At 36.9% G+C, this 22,500-nt stretch overlaps 1 protein-coding gene across 2 annotated transcripts in view; it reads right to left on the bottom strand.

The window, feature by feature from the left end:
• Positions 1-22,500, bottom strand: part of nrp1a (neuropilin 1a) — a 135,004-nt gene that overhangs the window by 95,092 nt on the left and 17,412 nt on the right. For both annotated transcript variants that reach the window (XM_039753568.1, XM_039753569.1), the window contains exon 3: positions 1,324-1,505. In XM_039753568.1, coding sequence (XP_039609502.1) covers positions 1,324-1,505 — 182 coding nt within the window. The remainder of the gene's footprint in view (positions 1-1,323; positions 1,506-22,500) is intronic.

Genomic DNA, 22,500 nt, shown 5'->3' with positions numbered 1-22,500 from the left:
GCATCACTGAACACAAGGTAGGAACGAGCCCAAGATGGACTGCCAATCCATCACACACACATCAGCACTCTCTCACACTTGGATAATTTGCAGTACTTTATGTTAGAATGTGTCCTCTTAAATCATTGAATCACTTCTCTAGGTAGCTTACACTATATATAGTATAGATTTTATGCACGACACTAGCATTATAAGGTAACAAATAATCGGGAAAACACTGTGAATTTACTTTCATTTTCCAGCTGCACTGATTTTTTTTTGGAAAAATAAAATTTGCATTTACATCTTTGTAAGAGCTGCAACATTTGCTTAATCTCAAGCCTAAATAAGTTTTAATTAAGTTGCAGTTATTGATATTAGATTGGACAATAAAGTAAGGGGAGTATTGTTTGGGTGTCCATTTGGACATTTCCTATACTTCTTCAATGTTCATCCTGGTAAATATTAGCCGGATCCCATCTTGCCAGCATCAGTTTCAAGGCAAACTCTTAATGGGATGCTGGTCCATTACAAAGCACTATTTAATCATTATCATTTTGGCACCAGATAATGTGCAATTTTTTTAATATTGTCACCTTGAATCTCAAGTTTGACTTCTGGCTGGGAAGTCTGTATACTTTCCCTCTGTCTGTGACTTTAGCTTTCTTCTGCAGTCCAAAGACACACTATGAGTCCAAACTAGGTTTTTCAAGTGTAAGTCAATCTGTCCCTGTGTTTAAGCGCGCCCTGCTATTAAAAAGAATCCAACCTAAGGCTGAAGGCTGCCAGATTAGGCTCTTGGCTGCCGGCAACACTAATTTTGTAGTTTGTATATTTTCATGGTAACGGTAAGTGATGTTAGGGTGCAATTATTTTCCCTAAATTAAAAAAAAATTACCCACTAGCTTCTTGTGTAATTTTGTCTTGGGAATTAGGAAAAAGTACAGCACAAAAACGTAAACTTGAACGGAGTTCCCGCTCTTCACTCCAAAACACCCTTTCTAGTCAATTTAAGACTCGTACATTAATGTGGAACTTGTCCTCTCAGTGGTGTCAGTTAACTACTAAATGCAGAGCTTTGGGTCCAGAATATGTTACATACTTTTTCACAGAAGAAGGATCTCAAACATACATTGTATGAATGTATATGATCTGTATAAATTAAGGGCAGCAATGATATCTAACATTGTAAATGTATACAAATAAGCATTGTGTGAAAGGCAAGGTAAAAATGGTGGATCAGACCTAGGAGAAGAATGTTTCATTAAGTACATTTAAAAAGACAAAAAGAATACTGTTTCTAAAACCAGAAAATTTTGTTTTTAATGACTTTTAAAATCTTACCTGTTTTGAGGACTTCAAAACGGATTGAAAAACCAGCTCCATGAGTTTCATAGTCTGACACAAATTTGATATAGAGCAGAGGAGATGTTGACTGCAAAGGTGAAGGAGCAATCTTTCCACAATACTTCCCTAGGAGATGAGAGTTTTCATCACCACCATCATGAACCTCCACGTAGTCATATCTAAAAAGAGGCAAATGGATGCAGAAAGGTTTAGCGATTAACAGTGACTGTAATTTAATTGTTATGTTTTCTACTAGACTTCTGAATATTCATAAGTGTGAAGGGGCATAGTGCTGTACATTCTACCAGTCCAATCACGACTAACATAAAGAAATGTGAAAAATGATTTTTGTCTCTAAGCCTATTTTCTCTACAGGTTTAATACATTCCTTGAGAACAGACAAAAACTCCAACTACTCATGAAACAGGAGTAAAACCAGGATGCTAGAATCTTCAGAATAACCTTGCAAAATTAATCTGATAATCTCATGAGCCTTTAACAGCATTCTCAAATGCCTAAGAAAAAATATGCCCCTGGATATATTGCATAGCTATAACATAATACAAATACAAGCAAGCAGTTGCTACCAAAAAAATCAAATATAAGGAAAAAAGGAAAGGAGAAATGCAGAGTAATGAAGCAAAGTTGAGCAAGATGAGAAGGGAAGATGTTGGAAATGACACGGCCCTTACTAGCTTGAAGAGTGATTGGACACTAGTATCATGTAACTGGTCAAATATGGATTTTAGTTTCTTGCTGTTCTGATATTTAACTTCAGTATTTTCTATAAACTCAGACAATAACATACATATTTCATTACCACTATAATATCCTGATCAGGGACTACACTCTGTATCCTTCTATCTAACACTTTCAGGACTAAGGCCTGAAATGGTGTTTTTGACCACTGAAAACTGATCTTTTTGAAAATGTTCTCTGAAGTGTATAAATTTAAAAACACTGGGTCTTGCCAGGCAGTGTGAACAGGGAAAACCGAGCTTTTTGAAAACACTTATGTATGATTTTCATATTATCAGACACTGACTGAAGTTTTCCTGTGATAACTTCCTTTGTGATCACATCTTTTCTGCAGTGATTGTTCTTTCCTAACTGCATCTTGAAGCACTCTAATATTTCTCCATATTTATTTTGGCAGACCTACCAGAAATATATTTTCCATGGCTTGGGCAACATTACACTCGTATGTAACCTTTAAAAGCAGTTTCTCCATTGTCTCTCCAGACAAAGAAGTCCAGGATAAAGTTTTCTTCAGGTGCTCTTTGTCTTCCTGTGCTTTCAGTCTTTCCATTTACTTTGTGTTTACTTTACAAAGAAACATCTCTCTGTCTTGGCTGACAAACCAATTGAAAAGAGTTTTGGAAAATGTTTGAAAAATGATCTAAAGTGTTACTGTGGATGAAAACCTTTTGAAAATGGTTCATACTAATGTGAACTTAGCCAAAGCTGTAGACATGAAGAGTGGAAACAGAAAAAAAGGAACCTTTAATTGAAATTTATTAGAAATGAAATGAATACGAATACAATGAAAAGTGCCTGAGTGTCTGTCTGGTTGCTATGTCTCTGTTATTCCAACAGATGGTGCATCACAAACATTAACATTGCTTTTATAAATACTATACCAAATGGCATAAAACAGACTTATATGCATTGTATTTGTTACTCCAATAGATGGCACATCCCAAACATTTGTAGTAATTAATTTTATTATTAGAAATGTTTGTGATGCACCATATTTTGAAATGACAAATATGATGAAGTTTACTACTACACGCAATAAAAAATACATCCCAATAGATGGTGCACTGCAAACATTAATGCTAAGGTCTACATTGATTACGGAGATTTATTCCATCTTAGAAGGGTAGCATAATACTAGTACTGATACAGTGGAAAAGGTGTTCCTCTCAGAGATTTTGATAAGTAAATGGTTACAAGCTGTAAATGAACAATGTCAATGTGATGATTAGTAAAACTGACGGTGGCAAAACGGCACATAAGTTTGTACTGATACCTCATAAACCCTGGATTCTTTTGTTCTAAACGTTCACCAATTACTGACTATATGGAATTTGATTAGTCTCCTCGTGCCATCAGTGTGGGTTTACCTCTTGGTACCTTCCTCATCTCCAAAGACATGCTTGTCATAGTAATTTGTGATTCCATAAGTGAGTGTGACCATGGGTGTGTGCAGAAGTGGGCCCTGTGATGAACTCGATACCCTGGCTGGGCCTTGTGCCCACTGCTGCTTAATTACATCATAATCCTAGATTGGATTAAGCACATATAGAAAAATATTTGGGAATATTGTCCAGTTTTCCCAGTTTAATTTCAGTTTAAGTTGACAACAATGGCAGTTGTGATATTTTTTGTTCAAAGACTCTATGGATAGAAAACTGATATCTGTACCACGGAAGTCATTCACAGAGACAACATCAGTTGCAATTTGCTCAGTATTGCTTAAAATAAACACATTTACATTTAATTGCTTGTTTTTCTTTTCAGCCTACAGGTTGCAAAAATGTTTTATTCAAACTTCCTGTATGAAATGATAGCCTGCATCTGACAGTCTGCCTTTTGTTATACTAATCAAGTGATTTAAAATCAAACACTACTTTGAAATGAGCAAAACTGATAAATGTTGTGAAATTCATAAATTCATATTCTTGATCATTTATGTGAAGGCACATCTTCTGTTGAAGAAAATTATACTCAAGGTTATCACTTTACATTGATTTTAATACTCTAAGGATCTTAAGATACCTGATGTTTCATTTTCATTCCATGCAATTCAATCCTGACACAAAGACTGAAATCATATTTTTTAATATAAAATACTTCACCAATGGCATGTTTTGCTAAGTGTTTATCTTTTTTTCTTCAGTATACAACTTGTGACAGAATTTGGAAGCCAACAGTCACGGAAACATTTGGAAGTTAGTTTCTTTAAAGTGAGAGAACCATTCAAAACAGACTTTTTAAAGGACAATATGCACTGCTGTGTTGACAAGTTGAGAGCAAGCTCCAGCAGAGGGCAGTATTCACTGTAACATTGGCATAGTCTGATGATGTCATCTGTAAAATGCAAGCCCTATGGCTTCAATGTTCTATAGACCCTTATGTAAAGAGGGGCCTCATATGCAGGACTATTAAAGAAATCAGTGTATGTGACCCACATTTGAGAGTAGGTCAGGGAGATGACTAAGCATATGCAAGGCGTGCTGATAAAATGATTTCTGTCTGATCCTGCAGCCATAATCTGTAGGTAAAGTATGAATGTGCTATGAATGACGCTTATGGAGTCTGTCTTCTCAAATGGCAGAACTAGCAGACAGAAATTGTAAGCTTTGTGCGAGAAGCCACTTCCTTTGTGAGAAAATGAAAATCATCAGTCTTCTACAAATAAAGCAACTAAATCAGAAATTATCACAAAAAGTAATAATAACTACAAAAATACGTAATAATACAATAAGCACAATAATACAATAAGTAATAATAACTACAAAACTGGAAGTTGCTGCAGCAAGTAGTAGATCACCACTTTTGTTTCATTTCACTATTTTACTTATTCACAGTTTATCATTGTAGTCAAGTAGTTTGATGTTGTCTGTAAAAATTAAAACTCTTTAATTTTCTTATTTTACATTTTTTATTATTGCAGATACATTTTACCAAGTGAATGTAGTGTTCATATGTACAGTATAGTGATTCTTCTATAGAATTCTTACTTGCATGTCCAAACATCATGCAATACACCACTAGTCTCCAATGTCATGATAACTAAAATGCATGTATTGTGTTGGGCTAGATATATGTATATATATATATATATATATATATATATATATATATATATATATATATATATATATATATATCATATATATATATGAAGTGCTGGTTTGCTTAAGTGACTTGCTCAGTGTGACATAGGAAGCAGGAAGTAGGCATTCTTGTGGTTTAAGGTCCACATTCCTAGTCGCTAAGCCACACTGCCTGACGACATTTTTTTTAATTTAGGAACCCAAAGGAGGTACAAAAAGACAGGATTAACAGTATATTAAAAAAAAATCAAAATCAAATCAACACAATGATAGATTTGTATCCATATTAAAGTTTGTTTGATGCTCAGTGCTGATAATGTAATCCTTTCAAAAGGACAGACAGAGGAGAACAATTTGAAAATCATTTACAGTATGTATACAGTAACATATGTCTATGCACATTAAACTTTTATCCTGGTGCCATCTGGGAGATGCTACAGGGCCATGTAAACCCATACATCCATGCACAAAAATAGAATTTATTTCAGAGACATCATTGAACCGAACTTAGTGAAAAAATGACTCCACTTCCAACACTCAATTTTTGGGTAGCCTTATATGTAATTTTGTTTAGAATTTAAAATATTGTTGACTGTGTACACTCTACCAGAATTGCAATACTTTTACTTTTTTATATAATTTATGTATTATGTAGTTATATTTTTGTGAATGCTCTTAAATAGTATTCCAAGGAATGCACAGTAAATGTATTGTTTTTGAACAGAATGACAATAATGCTATCTATCTATCTATCTATCTATCTATCTATCTATCTATCTATCTATCTATCTATCTATCTATCTATCTATCTATCTAACAGAATCACATACAATGAAAAGTGGCCTTGTATAAGTGTAAGTGTGTATCCCAAGATGGACTGCCACCATATTACTGGCTAGATCCTCACTTATTGTCAAGCACCTAAGTTAGTTAGGTAGGTTCAGAAATGTATGCACAGATTTAAAGCTTATACATTACAGATAGATAAATAAAACTATATATATATATACAGCATGTGCATGTGTGTTTGTGTTTATGGAGGAGGTTTGAGGTAGAAAAACAAGATACAGCTGTTGTATACATCATTATATGTATTTTATCCTAACCCAATATTAATTTTTCATTGGTTGTCACAATTCTCCGACAGCATGACCTCACCAATTGCTTTTATTACAAATGATATCACCTCATCACTTAAGGCCATTGTCACTTTATGTTTCCTCCAGATCACTTCACTGACATTGATGAAGCTCTTTTGGCTTGGAAATATATGAGTCTTTCAGGACAGTATTTTATTTTTTCTGCCGTGAATCTCATCAGCTACTTGAGTCTAAATTGCCTCTTTGTTCTTTTGCTGTTTTGCAATTAGGAAATTGCAACTGGTCGAAAAGACTAATAATGTCTTGCAGATTTCATACATCAGTGATAATAGGAGCGATTCTGCACAACGAAAATAAACTGCTAATGAGACTGTGCAGCTTGCTGAAGATGTCAGGCTTGTTTTGGCCTTGACTCTTATTCCCTTTAGACATGACTGTGACAACACTTTTGATCCGTAGATATGCATGTTATTTGAATCTGCTTTGCCATCACCCAGAGTCCAGTTTAAAAAAAAAGTGTGGTTGGACACCAAAAAAAAAAAAAAACTCACTGCAAGTAGTAATACAGCAGTCTCTTGTCTATTTTTTTCATGACCCAACACATTAATTTATGCTGATGAATTCATACTGGAAAATGTGTGGGGGACCTTGAAAATGGGTAAGGGAATAATCTTACCTAGACATTCACTGTTCCTATAATTTGTTTGTATGTCTAAACACAATTCTTTTTATATCTGGTGGAAATGGATAAAAAAAGCTTATGTCACTGCTGCATTTTTATTCTGTACTTATCCATTTATCATTTGTAGTGCTGGGAGACAGGGAAGAAAATCTTTAACTCTCTAGTACAATCATAAAAGTTTTGCAACTCAAGCAATTTGAGCTAACATAGAGATGTTTCTGCTCATTGGGTAATAACAATAAAAGATACTGCTCTGGAACATGATATCCTAATGCAAGGGCAGGCATCTGGCCAGTCTACTTGTCTTTGCAACCACTTTTAAAGCCATGAAAGAAAGGAAACTCAACAGACAGTGGTCTACACAAGTTTGCCCACTGAGTATGTCAGATCTTAGAAAACATGTAGAGTTCTGCCTGGTCAACATATGAAAGAAAAGATCAAAAGGCGCTGATGAGCTGGTGGGAGATCTTCTTTTCTCCTAATGAAAAAAATGCTAAGGATGTGATGCTTTAGGAGAAGCCCAATTGTGAATGAAGTGATAAAATGAAACATCAATCATTACACCAGGGAAAAGGAGCAGGGATGAAATTAAAAATCTGCAGTTAGGCCTCCTTAAAACACCCATTTACATTTTTTTGGGGCTCACGAATTCTTCAAGAGCCCACAATTAACGTAATACTGCAAATATGTACAAACTCTTGTGTTTTGACTAGGGCTCCTTCCTTTGTTTATGTTTTTTCATTCATTTTTCAGCTTGAATTATTTAGTATGGTTATTTCTGTTAATATTGTTCTGTTCATTTATCATTTAGTCAATATATTTAATATAGTATTGATTTTGTTATGCTTAAAAATATTTATGTACTGTTTCTTCAAGTGCCTCTGTGCTCCATGTATTTTGTGAGTGGATCTTCAAGAGGTGGGGCCACCTGTCCATCACTGTTCAAGGACTGCTCCAGCCCTGTAAAGGCTGATAGGCAATGCAATGCAGTTGCTCACCGTTAATTACACTTACTTTTTTTGCTTCTGTCTTAGGATCTTGATTGAGTATCTTGTATTTGGATTTGCTTTCTTACAGATTGCCTTGTTGGAAACTTCTTTTGCCTGTCTTTTGCTCTTTTGAGTATTTTGTAATATTTTCAGATTTTTGTGAATAAGTCTTTAAACACCAGCCAGCGTTTTTACGGTGTTCTCCTTGGAGGCTGAACTTTCAGCATTTTGAGACTCTTTGCTATTATTTTCCTTTAAAATCCTGTTCTCCACTTTGGGGCCTACTCTGACTTGAAGCCTACCATTCGCCTAGAATCTGGCTTCCTGGGTAAGGCCTATATTGTGGCTGGATTGTGGTTCTTGTGGGTCTTTTTGAAGGCCTTTTTTGTTATTTTGTGGTACCAGAATCGCAGCATAAGCTGGCTGTTACACTTGCCCGGGTTTGTCATAGTTCCTGCATTTAGAGATGATTCAATAAACAAGGGCCCAACTGCTGCATTCATATAATTACAGTAACTTAACATTTTCATCTGTCAGAATTTTTCACTATGTTGTTATCTTTGTTCATAACTGCCAATAAATATGGAGTTCATCAAAAATAATTTTCTGGTTCTCTGATACAACAGAGCTTGAAGAGCTGCTATCACCTTATGTGCAGTTATAAAGGAACAAAAATGCAATAGATGAGCAAATGTCCTGTAAAACTGCCTAAACACAAATTGTGGCTATTTTACAATGACAGAAGTGAGGTGAAATGGTGAAACATAACAAACTAGAAATTGTCTTTGACTTTTCAATTTAATATTTTCCTTCACCAGTTAGAAACTTGTATTTCTGTAATTTCCAACACCACATCCGCCCTGGGTATGACGTTAATCTGCATTAGCCCTGCTTGTAAGCCCTCCAACCTGCAGGGAAAAATCTGGGTGTTGGTGGCAGAATTGGCACTCTGGCCACCATAAAAAAAAACCTCCCACTGGTTCCATTCCATCTGAACTTGTGTGGTGCTGAGGTGTCACCCGTTGCATGGCTGCACTTGGGTCCCAATCTGGGATCCACCGTTGGTTTGTTATGTGGTGGGTGCGGTAATGCACTGTATCAGCGTGTGCTCCTAACCTCTATCTCTCTCTGTATCTCTCTCTCTCTCTCTCTCAACACCACATGAACTGCAAGTTTTTGACTTACATAGAAGAATAAACCAAATATTTACTCTGCAGTCATTTGTTAGGGTTTTCAAACAGCATTACCATGCTGTTTAGCACGTAACATTCCTACATGTAGTGCTGGACATTACCACACAGTCCAGTCTGAGCAATTCTTGGAAAAAATCAACATCAAACATTGAGTTAAGCAAAAAAACTCAAATTTAAATTAAATACCTTATACTGTTTATATGCAGACACATTACATAAGTAAGTGAGAGAGAATACAACAGTGGTGAAGCATCACAAACTGAAAATTACACAGTAACTTTCTACCATGTAATTTTGTCTTGTATTCAAGATAAGCCTTTTCATTAAATGAACACATAATAACAGACAATTGAGTGATTGACATAAATATGTCAACATTTTATTTTTTGGGGTATTACGTGACAGAGTTCATTTTTTCTGAGATAAGCCTGTGTTTAAGGTTGTTGATTCTCACCAAAAAGCTACCTCCTATCACCAGAACTGTGGTTATGGAAGATCTTGACATCTTTATTGTTACCATCACCTGTTGCAAAGACACAACGTTTAGCTACTCCTACATCTGTTAGATGGCTAAAAACTGGCTGCTGTTTAATCTGTGCCTGCTCCAAACCCCCTAGTGCCTTGATCACAACATTCACATGTGCTGCATTAAAACGACATGCGTGTGAATCATCTGGAAGTTATTATTCGATCATTTACAGCTCATTCACCTACTTATTCAGGGCTGAAAATTCTCAGTCTGCCTTCCCCCTCACTCTTTTGTTAGTTTTCAGCTGCATATTTTAAAATATATTTTCACAACCACCTGCAGAGTTATCTAGTGTATTTTACAAGCATTTAATAAAGTCAAATCTATTAACAAATTCACTGTAGGTTTTGATACTCTCCTAGTGTTGTGTAAAAGACCTTGTGATCCTCAGAGGGAAACACAGTTCCTACTGGAGGTCTACTCAGGGCTTTTTCACCTTAGTCTATCTTTTGCTTAATTCTTATCAGCTCCCAAGTACTCTGGTGTTATCCATTTTCTAACCCGCTGAATCCAAATACAGGGTCACGGGGGTCTGCTGGAGCCAATCCCAGCCAACACAGGGCACAAGGCAGGAACCAATCCTGGGCAGGGTGCCAACCCACCGCAGACTCTGGTGTTATTGTAAATCTTAATGTAGTGGATGCTGCTATTTTACCTGCATAGACTTAAAATGTGAAAATGATGCCTTTTAAAGGATTATTGATACATTTGAAAAATCTGTCATATTGCAGTTCAAGATGAATGTCATCAGTGATGCAATGCTAAGATGCTGGACTCTAAACTACAAAACTGCTAATACAGTATTTACTTGCTGACTATAAGTAAGTCACTTACACTGTCTTTGCTTCAACTGTTAAAAAAATGTATGTAATGTACCCTGATCTTGTAAAGTTACCTCAAACAAATGTGTCAACCAAATATACAACAATAATAATAATAACAGTCTTCTTATAAGAATGTCTGAATGGACATCAACAATCCCTCTCCCCACCTTGTCACTTTCAAATACAACAATGAACTAATGTATAGAGCCCACTGCCAGAGTCCTGTATCATTCACATCCATGCATGCTCCGTGGCATTATCTGGCTTACTTAACTAAAAAGGCAAAATGGTTTTATAAACGAGGGTTGAGTTATAAATTAGCAGACAGCTTTGAGAAATTTTCATTAGGTCGGTAGCCGCTACAGGCAATTCTGAATCTCTAATCAGCCTAACTGAACATTATGAAGAGGAAAGGAAATCCTTATTTTTCATATTCACTTTTCAAGCTTGTTTATTTTTACCGGTGTCAAGCTTTATCTACTTTTATCCTTTCATTGCATTTCATCATCCTGCAGTATTAATATGGTATGAATTTTATGCTGATCGAAAGTATATTGTTTTTTCTTCTTTGTTCTTTACATATCACATGATAAGTATAAAATATTTTCGTGAGAAATTTATGGATTATGTGAATTTCCCCTTGGGATTAATAAAGTATCTATCTATCTATCTATCTATCTATCTATCTATCTATCTATCTATATTTTCAAAGTAACAAGTGAATGGCATATGTTATTTACATTAAACTGAAATATTTAATTATAGCTTTAAGAATTTCTGGATATATCAAGGTAGCTCTTTTTTCTGTTTGTCATGTGTTTCACACCTCAGGAGCCAAAAGGTGAGAGATCAAACAATTAAAAGTAGACTGACGATTTTTATTAAACCTGCCTTGACATCAGACAAAAACAAAGCTTTACTGGATCTCCTATCAGAATCCATACCAGAAATTTTGCATCCATGGCACACAAGATATGTTAAACTTGCTGAGCTCAGTCTGCCCCGCAGAACAACATGTATGGCATTTATGAGAGCCTGAATTTTGCAACCAGCTCATCTCACAAAACCAATTTTGAGACATAAGGCAAAAAATATGAGCACGCTGTAATGGCTGTATTAAAATCAATAGCCATTAATTTCATATGATCACATTTTAATATCTCTGTGGAGTGACAACCTCCCTCTGTGGCTGCCTTTACTTTTTAAATCTTGGGATTAATGAATGTTTCAGGGTAAAACACAGCTTCCTGCAGTACATGCATCCAATTCTTTGTAATTTGCACTTTAATGAAATTTATCGATATAAGCTCTTGATGGAGTCTGTTAGAGGACAGACTCCCACAGCACACAGAAAAGGAGTTTGACAAGGATCTAAATTGGACAGATATGAAGCAAATAAAATTTTATGTAAGTAAATATACATTTATTTAAATGCAACAAAAACTATTAGATGATAACTTAATAAATGCATTTTTAAACACAAAAATGGACAATGTATGGTGAAACAGTAGATATGGTATTGCACTATGGAAGAGAAGCAATTTAAAAGTTACACAGGAATCTCAACTTTTTATCCTCGTGTGAGCATTTTACAAGTCTAACTAGGCCCTGTTTAAATTATATGCTATACCGCACTTGTGGATTGATATTTTGATCTACTGAAGGCAATTTTCACTTCTATATCAATAGACGAACAATAGAGAAAAAAACACTATCATACCTTTTATAGAATTAAAAAATGTGAATTGTTAAGTTGGACTGAAGGAGGTGAATGAATCTATAAAAAAAGAATTATATGTACTGTAAGTATGTGAAAACATCAGTTTGTATATCCATATTCCAAATCAACTTTACACCATGCAAGGAGTGCTGGGTACTTGGGAGACTATGCCAGTAGTGTGCACGAGGCAGGAACCAACTATAAATTAGGAACCAATCCACTGCAGGGCAAACACATGCAAACGCCAGCCCCACTCCAGCTTGGACTTGCCAGGTATGTTGGACTATGGAAGGAAAACAGCATCCTCGGAATAAACCTATACTAAATCCTAAAAGAAGGCACACAGTTTGTTGTTTTCTTAGGGCAGGGGCGTTAATTCCAATTTTATCAACATACTATTATTATTTTATTTTAAGGCAGTGGTAAGACTAGCAATGGTGTGTGGATGTATGCAGAGTGGAAGAGATATCTAAGAAAGTATAGGAAAGTAGTCTGAAGTGATATGGACATGTAATGAGGAAAAACAATGAATAAGAGTAAGGGAGACGGAAGTACATGCAGCCATGCCACCACTCTACAGTAAACAGCAAGCTGTAGCTTTTCAGACTACAGGAACACTACTTCAGTACAACAGGCTCAGTTACTCATATGTTGTTGTCATTTACCTAAACAGCTTGATCACCACATTCTCTTATAGCCAAAAATATAAAATTAGTGCCATTTGAGTTTATTTGTTAAAGAACTTGGAATATTAGAATGAACTGTATGTACATTTTGTTAACCTAGTATGTACAACAGTATAGTAAGTAGGATCTAATTGTCCATTCTTTTTTTTACTAACACCTGTTCCATATAATAACTGGTATAATGCAGGAAACATCAATGGACTACTGGCCCATTTATTACACATTTATTAACACTTGTTACATAGACATACTGTATCTCTGAAAGTAAGATGATTGAGGGTGCAAGGAAAATCAGATAGCTTAAAAGCAAAAAAAAAATAAACTATCTCCAGAACTGAACACACAGCTCTAATATCAGAAGAGAAAACACTACTACTGTGTGCCATTCAATAAAAATGCATTTTATTAATGCTTTATATACTTTATTTAGATTAGTTATCCTCTGCTCTGTGGGTTACGGAGTACACAGCCTTAACTGGGTGGCTAACCACAGAGATACTGTATATTGTCAAGACTTTCAGTCCAACTAATTGTATATCATTTTTTGTAGTGAAAAGGACAACCCAAAATAAAATGGTTATGGTCACTTAGTCATAAAGCTAGCCAACAAAAGCCCATGTCATTGGTCTTAAAAAGTCGGCCAAGATTTTCATCAACTTAAAAGTAGTGGATTCTTGCTCCATAAAGAAAGGTGGCTGACAAGTTTATAAAGAAACCTGTTGCTTTTAGGAAAAAAAACAAAACCACACACAGCATCAGCTTGCAACTTCTTGCTTAAGTGTTTTGTTATGACGTGTTCACTAAACTGCTAGTTGAACCTTGTTAGATTTCACAAAAATGTGGGACATTTATATTGTCCGTCTCACTCTTGCTCTGGGAAAACCCTGAGGGAAATTATTTTCCACAAACGTGTGCAACTTGAAAAGCTTCAGTTGATTACAACTAATCATTCCCAATTACAAACTCTCAGTCATAATAAAAAGGTAAAGACATGACTGGAAGAGATCAGATTAGCTCCTCTGTAACAGATGTTATGAGCACCCTTCGCTATTGCCAGCACCACATTATAATCAAGAAGACATTTATAAAGCACCGTTCTTGACAACAAGGAACTGGGTTGGCTGTGGAGATACTGAAAGTAAGAACTGAGCTTCCACAGCTGCTTCAGCACCCCCAAAGACTTTAATCTTTACATTCTGACAAATGAATGCCCTCTGATGTGGTGTGGCATTTTGCTCTCAATCTTAAAATTTTGTTTAAATTCATGTAAGTTGTTGCTAGATTACAACTGCTAAAAAACTGGCTTGGTGTCACAAAATTATGTGAGACTGTCCATGTCCAAAGCAGACTGCCAACCTGCTCTGAGCACAGTCCTGCTTCCTCCCCACTGTTAATTGGGACTGGTGCCACAATGCTGGCCAGCATGAAATGCTTTCTGAAAAAGAACGATAGATGACTTATTGGCTGCTAACTAATAGGGAAACAGCTCCGCTGCCTTAGGCTGCCACAAACTATTAAGGAAGTATGCACTGGTCATGGCCAGAACAGATTTGTTGGCAGTTTCACACTACCTAAAGCTAAGCATGGCCGATTCCTGCGTTTGATTTCTTCAAGTTAAAATTAACCAAAACCCATCCCACATCCGTTCACAGATGAGTGCAGTTATAGAAGACAGAAAGAGAGACAGGATGTCTTACTTAGTCACCACCAGAGACTCAAGAAACCAGAAGTACTACTTGAGACCATGTCATGCTGAAATACATCCTAGGTTATCCCTTCTATGATGATAAAGTGTTTCTTTTAATTTGCAAACACAAGTCTACAGATATCCCAGGTTCAACAATACAATTAACAGTTCTCTTCACTAAATGTGAAACCTTTACTAAACTACACAGTATTTGCATGTATGTGTATAATTTAGGTTAGGCACACAATATGACAGATATAAATCTCACTTATTAATATAACCAAATCATGGTAAGTCATTAGTGTGTACATTCAATGAAAGGTGAACAGAGTTTAAACATAATGCAATTTTTGCATGCATTTTAAATCATTCAATCAAGTATGCAGACAGTAATCAAAAAATAATTAGTATATATTCAATGGACATCCATTTATAAGGATCTGAAATCACTAGACTTAAAATGTATGTACTATAAAATGCAACTGAAGCCTCTTACTAAAGGTGACCGTTTATTCTGTCCCATTACAGTTGGTATTTTTTAAATATAATTATTATTTAAGAACAGATTTTTACATGCTCTAACCACACTATCAAGCTGCATTTATTGCTTTTTTAATGAGGTTGCATAACATTCTGATTATGAGTTTTTACAATTTTGTTACCAACCCTCTCCTCTTCTATACAAGTGAATGTATAACCCGCTGACCTGCAATTGCTTAAAGGCAGACGGGCCATTAACGTATTCCAGACATTTCTCTGTGTCATCCTTAAGGAGAGCAAGCATCTGTAAATTGGGGAAGCAACAACAAAGACGCTGATTGTACACAAAGCCTAACTGTTCTTAAAATAAATAAATCTTCTGTCTCATGAAAGGCTTAGGTCATTTCTGTATCCAAATATAATAAAGAGCTTAGATACTCCTCTTTTGCGAGTTAAAAAAGTTCCCAAGGAAAAAAAGCCTGCTGGCAGAAAAAGTTTTACAAAGAAGTTATGTTGTAGTTAACTCTGTTGGCAATTCTCTTCCTGCCCATTCCATATATCCAGTTGTTTGCAAAATTGGGTGCGTCTGAACTAAGGAGCTATTATTGTGCAAAATAAAAGGGTGGGGAGAGCTGTTATAAGACTGCATTTTGCAGAAAATACACACACACACACACACACACACACACATATATAGTTATTGAATATATAGTTCTTATTTATATTTTGTACAAATCACTCAACATCTGCCCTTGATTTTATAAATAGCTGAGGGCAAATGGCAGACAAGCCTGGCAAACTACATTTGTTTATATTGGACCCCTTTGGCAAGCATTTTTAGTATTATTGCAACTTTTGCGATTTTTATTTCCATGCTTTGAATATATGTGAGTGACGGCTAACACATTAATAAGCCAAGCTAGAAAATTACAGATAAAATGCTGGCTCGACGTATTGTGTCTGGGTTTTCTGTGCAACATCTTGCCCTGATTGCTTTGCTTTATTTCTTGACATTACAATCCTCCAGAGAGACGCCATTACACTATGATAAAAAACAGTTTTGCCCAAAGCAACTTTCTCACCACTCAGCGTACATTGTGTAATGCAACAAATGCAGATACAACATACACCTCGGAAACATAAGCAAAGAATCACTTAAGGATACAACAACACATACACACACAGTTATAATTAAGAACTGACAGGCACTTTCTACTGGCAGCCAGAATCGGGTAATGGATTGTTGAAGACAATAGGCTTTAGTTAAACAACATGCAAGATTATAAACTTGAACTCAGAAATGATGCAGACTATAATAAAATATTAAGTGCTCAATGTTTTTAAAAAATTATCTTATAATTGCACTTACTGTATATATTAACGTAATTACTTATAACATTACTTACATATTTTTATGAGCCATGGCTACACTCGGGTCCCACTCTGGGATCCTGAGTTGGTTTATCATGTGGTGGGTGCAGCAATGCGCTGTATCTGTGAGTGCTCCTAATCTCTCTCTCTCTCATCACTTATAGGTGTATATAATTTTAAGCTTCTAGCTGCTTACATATAACATACATTACCATAGAAGGTTCATTAGATTTTTTAGTAAATGAATGAACAGGCCGGCAGTTCAATTATTCTTCAAGCATAATGTAATTAAAGACTCATTTATCTACAGTCTATGTTTAGCTTACTAACAATACACAGGCAAAATTGCAGGATGAGTTAAAAACCCTTCTTGCTCTTACAATGGCAGTCTCTGGAGGAACAGCAGAGGACTCCTACATCCATTATGTGGGATCTTAATCTTTATGGCAGAGCCTTTATGATCCTTGGCTCTCTAATAAAATAAGAGTGCTCCAGTAATGCAGTGGTTCTTTGGTCACTAGAGGGCTTAGTGACCTGGTAGCCTTGGGGTTTTTCTAGAGTAGGACAGTTATTCTATGGACGATAAGTTTGAATGAACTCCCCTGGGTTAACTGGCTACTCCCATCCAACTGTTAACTGAGATTAAAGTCAGGAGTTGATCCAGGTTGATGGCTTGTTGAATCAGAATCAGAATCAGAATCAGAAAATTTTATTAATCCCGAAAAATATTACTTATGTTGCAACTTAATAACAGACAAGGGACATGTTACACTATTAGCAAGTATAGAGTAATTATGTAAATATAAATAAAGTATAATAAATTTAAGTATCAAACTAAAGTACAGAGTGTCGCACCTTAAGTTAATATTGCACATTTTGAGAACAAATAAGTCCAGTAAGTGAGACTAGTATAGCCAGGCCAGGTAGAGCAGGCAAACTTAATTTACATTTTTTTACGTCTGTTAGGTCATCCTATATCTATGTATTTGCTTAACAAAAATATTTTTGAGATATTTTAGATTTAATTTTTTTACTTGAAGGTAACATACTATCTTAGTGATTGACAACATCCTGGGTTTTGACCCACTCGTTGTTAGTGTTGATTCTAGACATTCCCTCTGTCTTTGTGAGGTTTCCACCAGTTACTCGAATGTTTCTTTCATGTTGTCAGGGGCATGCAGGTTAGTTGAACTGGTGATTCTAAATTGGCCCCAGTGGAAGTGTGCATGAGGGTTTGTTTGTGAGAGGGTCTTGCAATGGACTGGTACCCTGTCCAGAGCTGTTTCTTCTTGTATTCCAGTGCTGCTGCAATAGCCTCTCCTGTCACTCTGAATTGGATTAAGCAGGTTTTGTCATGTTAACCTCAACAGCTGTGAGGTTCCCTTTACTTTATAGATAGATAAATAGACAAACAAATAGACACCTCATTACACAATTGTCACCTTCACTGCAGGGTTGCGAGGAGCTGGAGCTTATTCCCTTAGCACAAGGTCCAAGGATGGAGCCACAGTTATGTATACACACACAATGTGTCAATTTATAATTACAATCTAACCCTAACCTCACACCTCTTTGCTATGTATAAAGAAAATAGAACACTTGTAATAAACCTCTATTCTTTACAGACGGAGAGTGAAATCTACATCTTGTAAATATATACAGAAACACATATTTCTATATTCTGGAACACTTAAGAGATTCTAATTGAACAAGGACAACATGAACAATGAACCCTACATAAATAGGGTCATAGAGGGCTTCAGGTGTATACTGCTGCAGGGTTTTTTTAATGGAAGTTACTAGTCTTTGTGTGTACACACCCTGGTTGACTTCTCCCTTTGAACAATCCTTATGAGGCAACAACAATGCACTCTAGGCAATCAACCTTGCATTGCTCAGGGCTGCACTATGGGAATAAATCTAACAACAAATACAGAGCTTTGTGTTTCGTTCTACTGTCTCCAGGACCATCCTTGCCCAGTCTCGGTCTCTATATATATTTTTACCAGATGCCTGCAATACAGTATATTGTAAATATTTTTTTAATACTAAAAATGTATCTTTTATAGCAGTTTTCAACAGTGAACACAATATCTTGTACTTCACAACTACAGTGATCCCTCCTCGATCGTGGGGGTTGCATTCCAGAACCCCCCGCAAAAGGTGAAAATCCGCAAAGTAAAAACCATATGTTTATATTGTTTATTTTATATTGTCACACTTGGGTCATAGATTTGCACAGAAACACAGGAGGTTGCAGAGACAGGGACTTTAAAACACTGCAAACAAACATTTGTCTCTTTTTCAAAAGTTTAAACTGTTCTCCATGACAAAACAGAGATGACAGTTCCGTCTCACAATTAAAAGAATGCAAACATATCTTCCTCTTCAAAGGAGTGTGTGTCAGGAGCAGAGAATGTCAGAGAGAGAGACAGCAGTAGAGTGTTGTACCGTGTTAGCCATAGACTGATGCAGGAGACTGTAGGGTGAAATTACACCTTTTATTGGCTACAAAGACAGAGAGCGAAAAGCAAACAATCAAAAATCAATAGGTGCTGTTCGGGCTTTTAAGTATGCAAAGCACCACGTGACAAAGCAGCTGAAGGGACCAATGTGAAGGTAGTCTTTCAGCATTTTTTAGAGGAGCGTCCGTATCCTCTAGGCTAATGTGTGAACAGCCCCTCTGCTCACACCCCCTCCATCAGGAGAAGAGCAGGTCAGAGAGAGAGAGAGAGAGAAAAGCAAACAATCAAAAATCAATAGATGCTGTTCGAGCTTTTAAGTATGCGAAGCACCGCACGGGAAGCATATCGTATATCATTGAGGAGTTTTATTTAATACTAGCCAACCCGCAGCGTACAATAAGCCCCATAATCAGGCCGGTTTTTTAATGATTTTTAAGCACAGGGAGAAAATTAACATTTGAAAAATCGGTAATGTAATAAACCAGCAAGAAAAGCAACATTGTAACAATGCACAGAACGAACCAACACACAATCGTACTTGACTGAAAACTGGCGGACCGCCATCGCTCATGTGCCCACCTCCAACTCGTCACTTGAGTTGTTGTCGTCTTTGCACAGTCCAGATGCACCTGTGACTCACGTAGACTTTCCGTGTTCCTGCAGGAGCATCTAAGAAGAAGCATGTTTGTCTCAGATGCGAATTGCTGTATGTAGCGTGTAAAACAGTTTGCTATGATGCACGCGGTTGTGCGTCGTAACCGAAAACTCGGTTTTTAAAGACTGCTTACTTCATTGTGTTTTAACGTCAGTTGTAAAGGATTGTTTTAAGGATCCCATGGGATACCCCTCGCAAACTGTTTTACATGCTGCATATGGAGACTTACCTCCGGCGTGGCTCATTCCTGCGTGCGCCATAGGTGTCTTACTTGTCGGCGGCTCAGTGAATCCACGCCCCTTCCGGCGTGCTTTCCATGGTTGTCTTGCCTTAGTGAATTATATATATAGATGCAATACGTGCTCTGATTGGGTAGCTTCCCAGCCACCTGCCAAGAGCGTCCCTTGTATGAAATCAACTGGGCAAAACAACTGAGGAAGCATGTACCAGAAATTAAAATTTCCATTGCCCGGAGAAATCCGCGAACCAGCAAAAAAATCTGTGATATATATTTAGATATTCTTACATATAAAATCCACGATGGAGTGAAGCCACGAAAGTCAAAGCGCAATATAGCGAGGGATCACTGTATACTATTTGAAGTTAATCTGGGTAGCAGTGCCCTTATTGACCAGCAGGGGTCATTCAGGACTCTTGCTACATTCACATCACATGCCTCATTATTCAATTTCGATTTTTTGCTCAGATTGGATTTGCCTATCTTGAAGGCTAACATTCATAAGTACAAGTGACCTGTATCTAGCCGTAATGAGCATGTATCTGTCCTCAAAGGGATGTTTGGGGATGAGAAAGAAGTCAACAATGGTGAGAATGTGATTGCTGTCACAGCTGTACCTCTCCTCAATTGTTGTTTTGACATGCTGCCGGTATTGGCTGATGATGACTGTGCTCAGCCCAATGTGTACAGGCAAAAAAAAAAACACATGAATTCTGATCTGATCATTCTGATTCATGTCGCATGGCCACGAGTCAGATATGTATCCAATCTAGGACCACATAAGAAAGTGACTCGTATCTGATTTCAAAACATCAAATTTCTGTTTCCACAAAGCCCTGAAAATATCACACTTGTGTTACATTAAGACAAAAAATCGGAACTAATTTACTTCAGCCTGGTAATGTGAATATATAAATGAAGCCCTATTGCAGGGTATGAGAATCCCCAGACCACTAGGATGTGAGGTGTTGTAACCTGATGGGCATACTGGGGGGTTGGCAACCAAATTTGTCCCTCTCCAGCACATCTGTAGTGAGGCTAATGTGCTGCTGGTGGGAGCTCTACCCATGCAATGTCAGGGACTTAAAATGTCAGTCGGAGCCCCAGAATTGCTTATAGTGGGATACCCAGAAAGGCATTAAGACACAATATAAAAGGTCCTCTTTATCTTGGCTCAGAGAGCTTAGAGTTAAGAGGCAGATCATGGCAAGAGCTCGGCTAATCAAAGGTAGGGAGGAGTGCTAAAATACTGGATGGTTTGCAGTGGAAAAGTGTAACTGAGTAGCCAGGAGTTACTATTATATAGATATGCCCAGGGAATTAGAGGCGTTTATTATTCTTTAGTTGTAGTTTGCTGTTCCCTTGTATTACTTATTTAGAGTGTGTTATTAAAGTCTTTGCTGTTTTTCTGTCAGTTGGGGGTTGTAAGATGCCCCCTAAAGGGCAACAACTGCTATAAACTACTTGTTTAAATGCATTCTTACTGTTGGCAAAGAGGTGGGTGAGGTGACTTGCTTAGGTTCACACACTGAGTGTGGGCTGAAGAGGCAACCTTGTTTAAAACCCCAGTCCTTAGCCAGTAGACTATTCATTAGTATAGAGAGAATGAATTCCTTTATCTATCATCAAAGTGCATCTTTTTTCACACATCTGTCATTTTAGGTCAAATTAATAGTTGGTGTGTACTGAGTCACAATGCCACTTATCTGACGGAGGATCTGTTGTTAAGTACACCAGGAAATAGTGTGGCCACAAACGGAAATGTTCCTTCTGCCAGAAGACATGTAACATCAAGTCAGAAATTAAAATACCCATAAAGCTGAAGTAAAATTTCAACACTGAATCTCCCGGAGTTTCAATTGAGAAAGGACTAAGAGTATGACTTACAATTTTTCTGAATAAAAACAGACATGTCTACATAAAGGAAGAGTCAGCAGCCAGGACAATGAAGTAGACCACTCAGCTGCGTACAACTCAGTGTGTGCTATTAAGGCTGTGTGAGTCACACCATGACACTGCAACTGGTCATGATCAAATGCTCCTGTGTGATTGTTCTTGCTGTGATCCTCCATGGCAAAAAATGCTCATTCACTGTAAAGTGTGAGCATAACATGGGAATCGCCTGCCATGTTACTTCTGCCAGCATGTCAAGTGGAGGTCAGCACATCCCGATATAACGCAATGGGTTACAAGTCACTGCAGGCTGAATGTGCATGAAAGCGGTGGGATAGTGTAATGAGCCTGGAACTACTGAAATGGCTCGCCCTTACAGAGTTGGACCTTTTAATAGATGTTCTTTAGTTAGTTTTCTCTTTTTTGTGGAGACAGCTGCCTTCAGTAAGTGCCTCAGTGTGGCTCCAGGGTGAAATCCAAATCTTAATCTTTAACCCTTGTAGTAGGATGTAAATGCTATGCTCCTTGGTCTCCAGCTGTGCTAGAAGCTTGCAAAAAAAAAAATGGACAACAGCTACTAAAGTTTCAAGAGGACAGGCATACAAAGAAACGGGAAGCCCCCATCTATAGTTTACAAAGGTGAAGATGATGTGGAAGCATATCTTAAAGAAGGAAGAAAAATGTGCCGCTGTTCAGGTGGGTCGTAGCTAATGCTTTCCAGGTAGATGAAGCATGCAGTCTAACTTACTGGAAAGGAAGCAAAAGATGATGCATTCAAAGACATGAAAAGACCCATATTTTGTTTTAGTTAAGCTATGTT

The sequence above is a fragment of the Polypterus senegalus genome, chromosome 5 (assembly GCF_016835505.1).
Source record: "Polypterus senegalus isolate Bchr_013 chromosome 5, ASM1683550v1, whole genome shotgun sequence".
NCBI classification, from domain to species: Eukaryota; Metazoa; Chordata; class Cladistia; order Polypteriformes; family Polypteridae; genus Polypterus; species Polypterus senegalus.
Note: the sequence above shows the minus strand (reverse complement) of the source record. Positions and strands in the feature narration are given on the sequence as shown.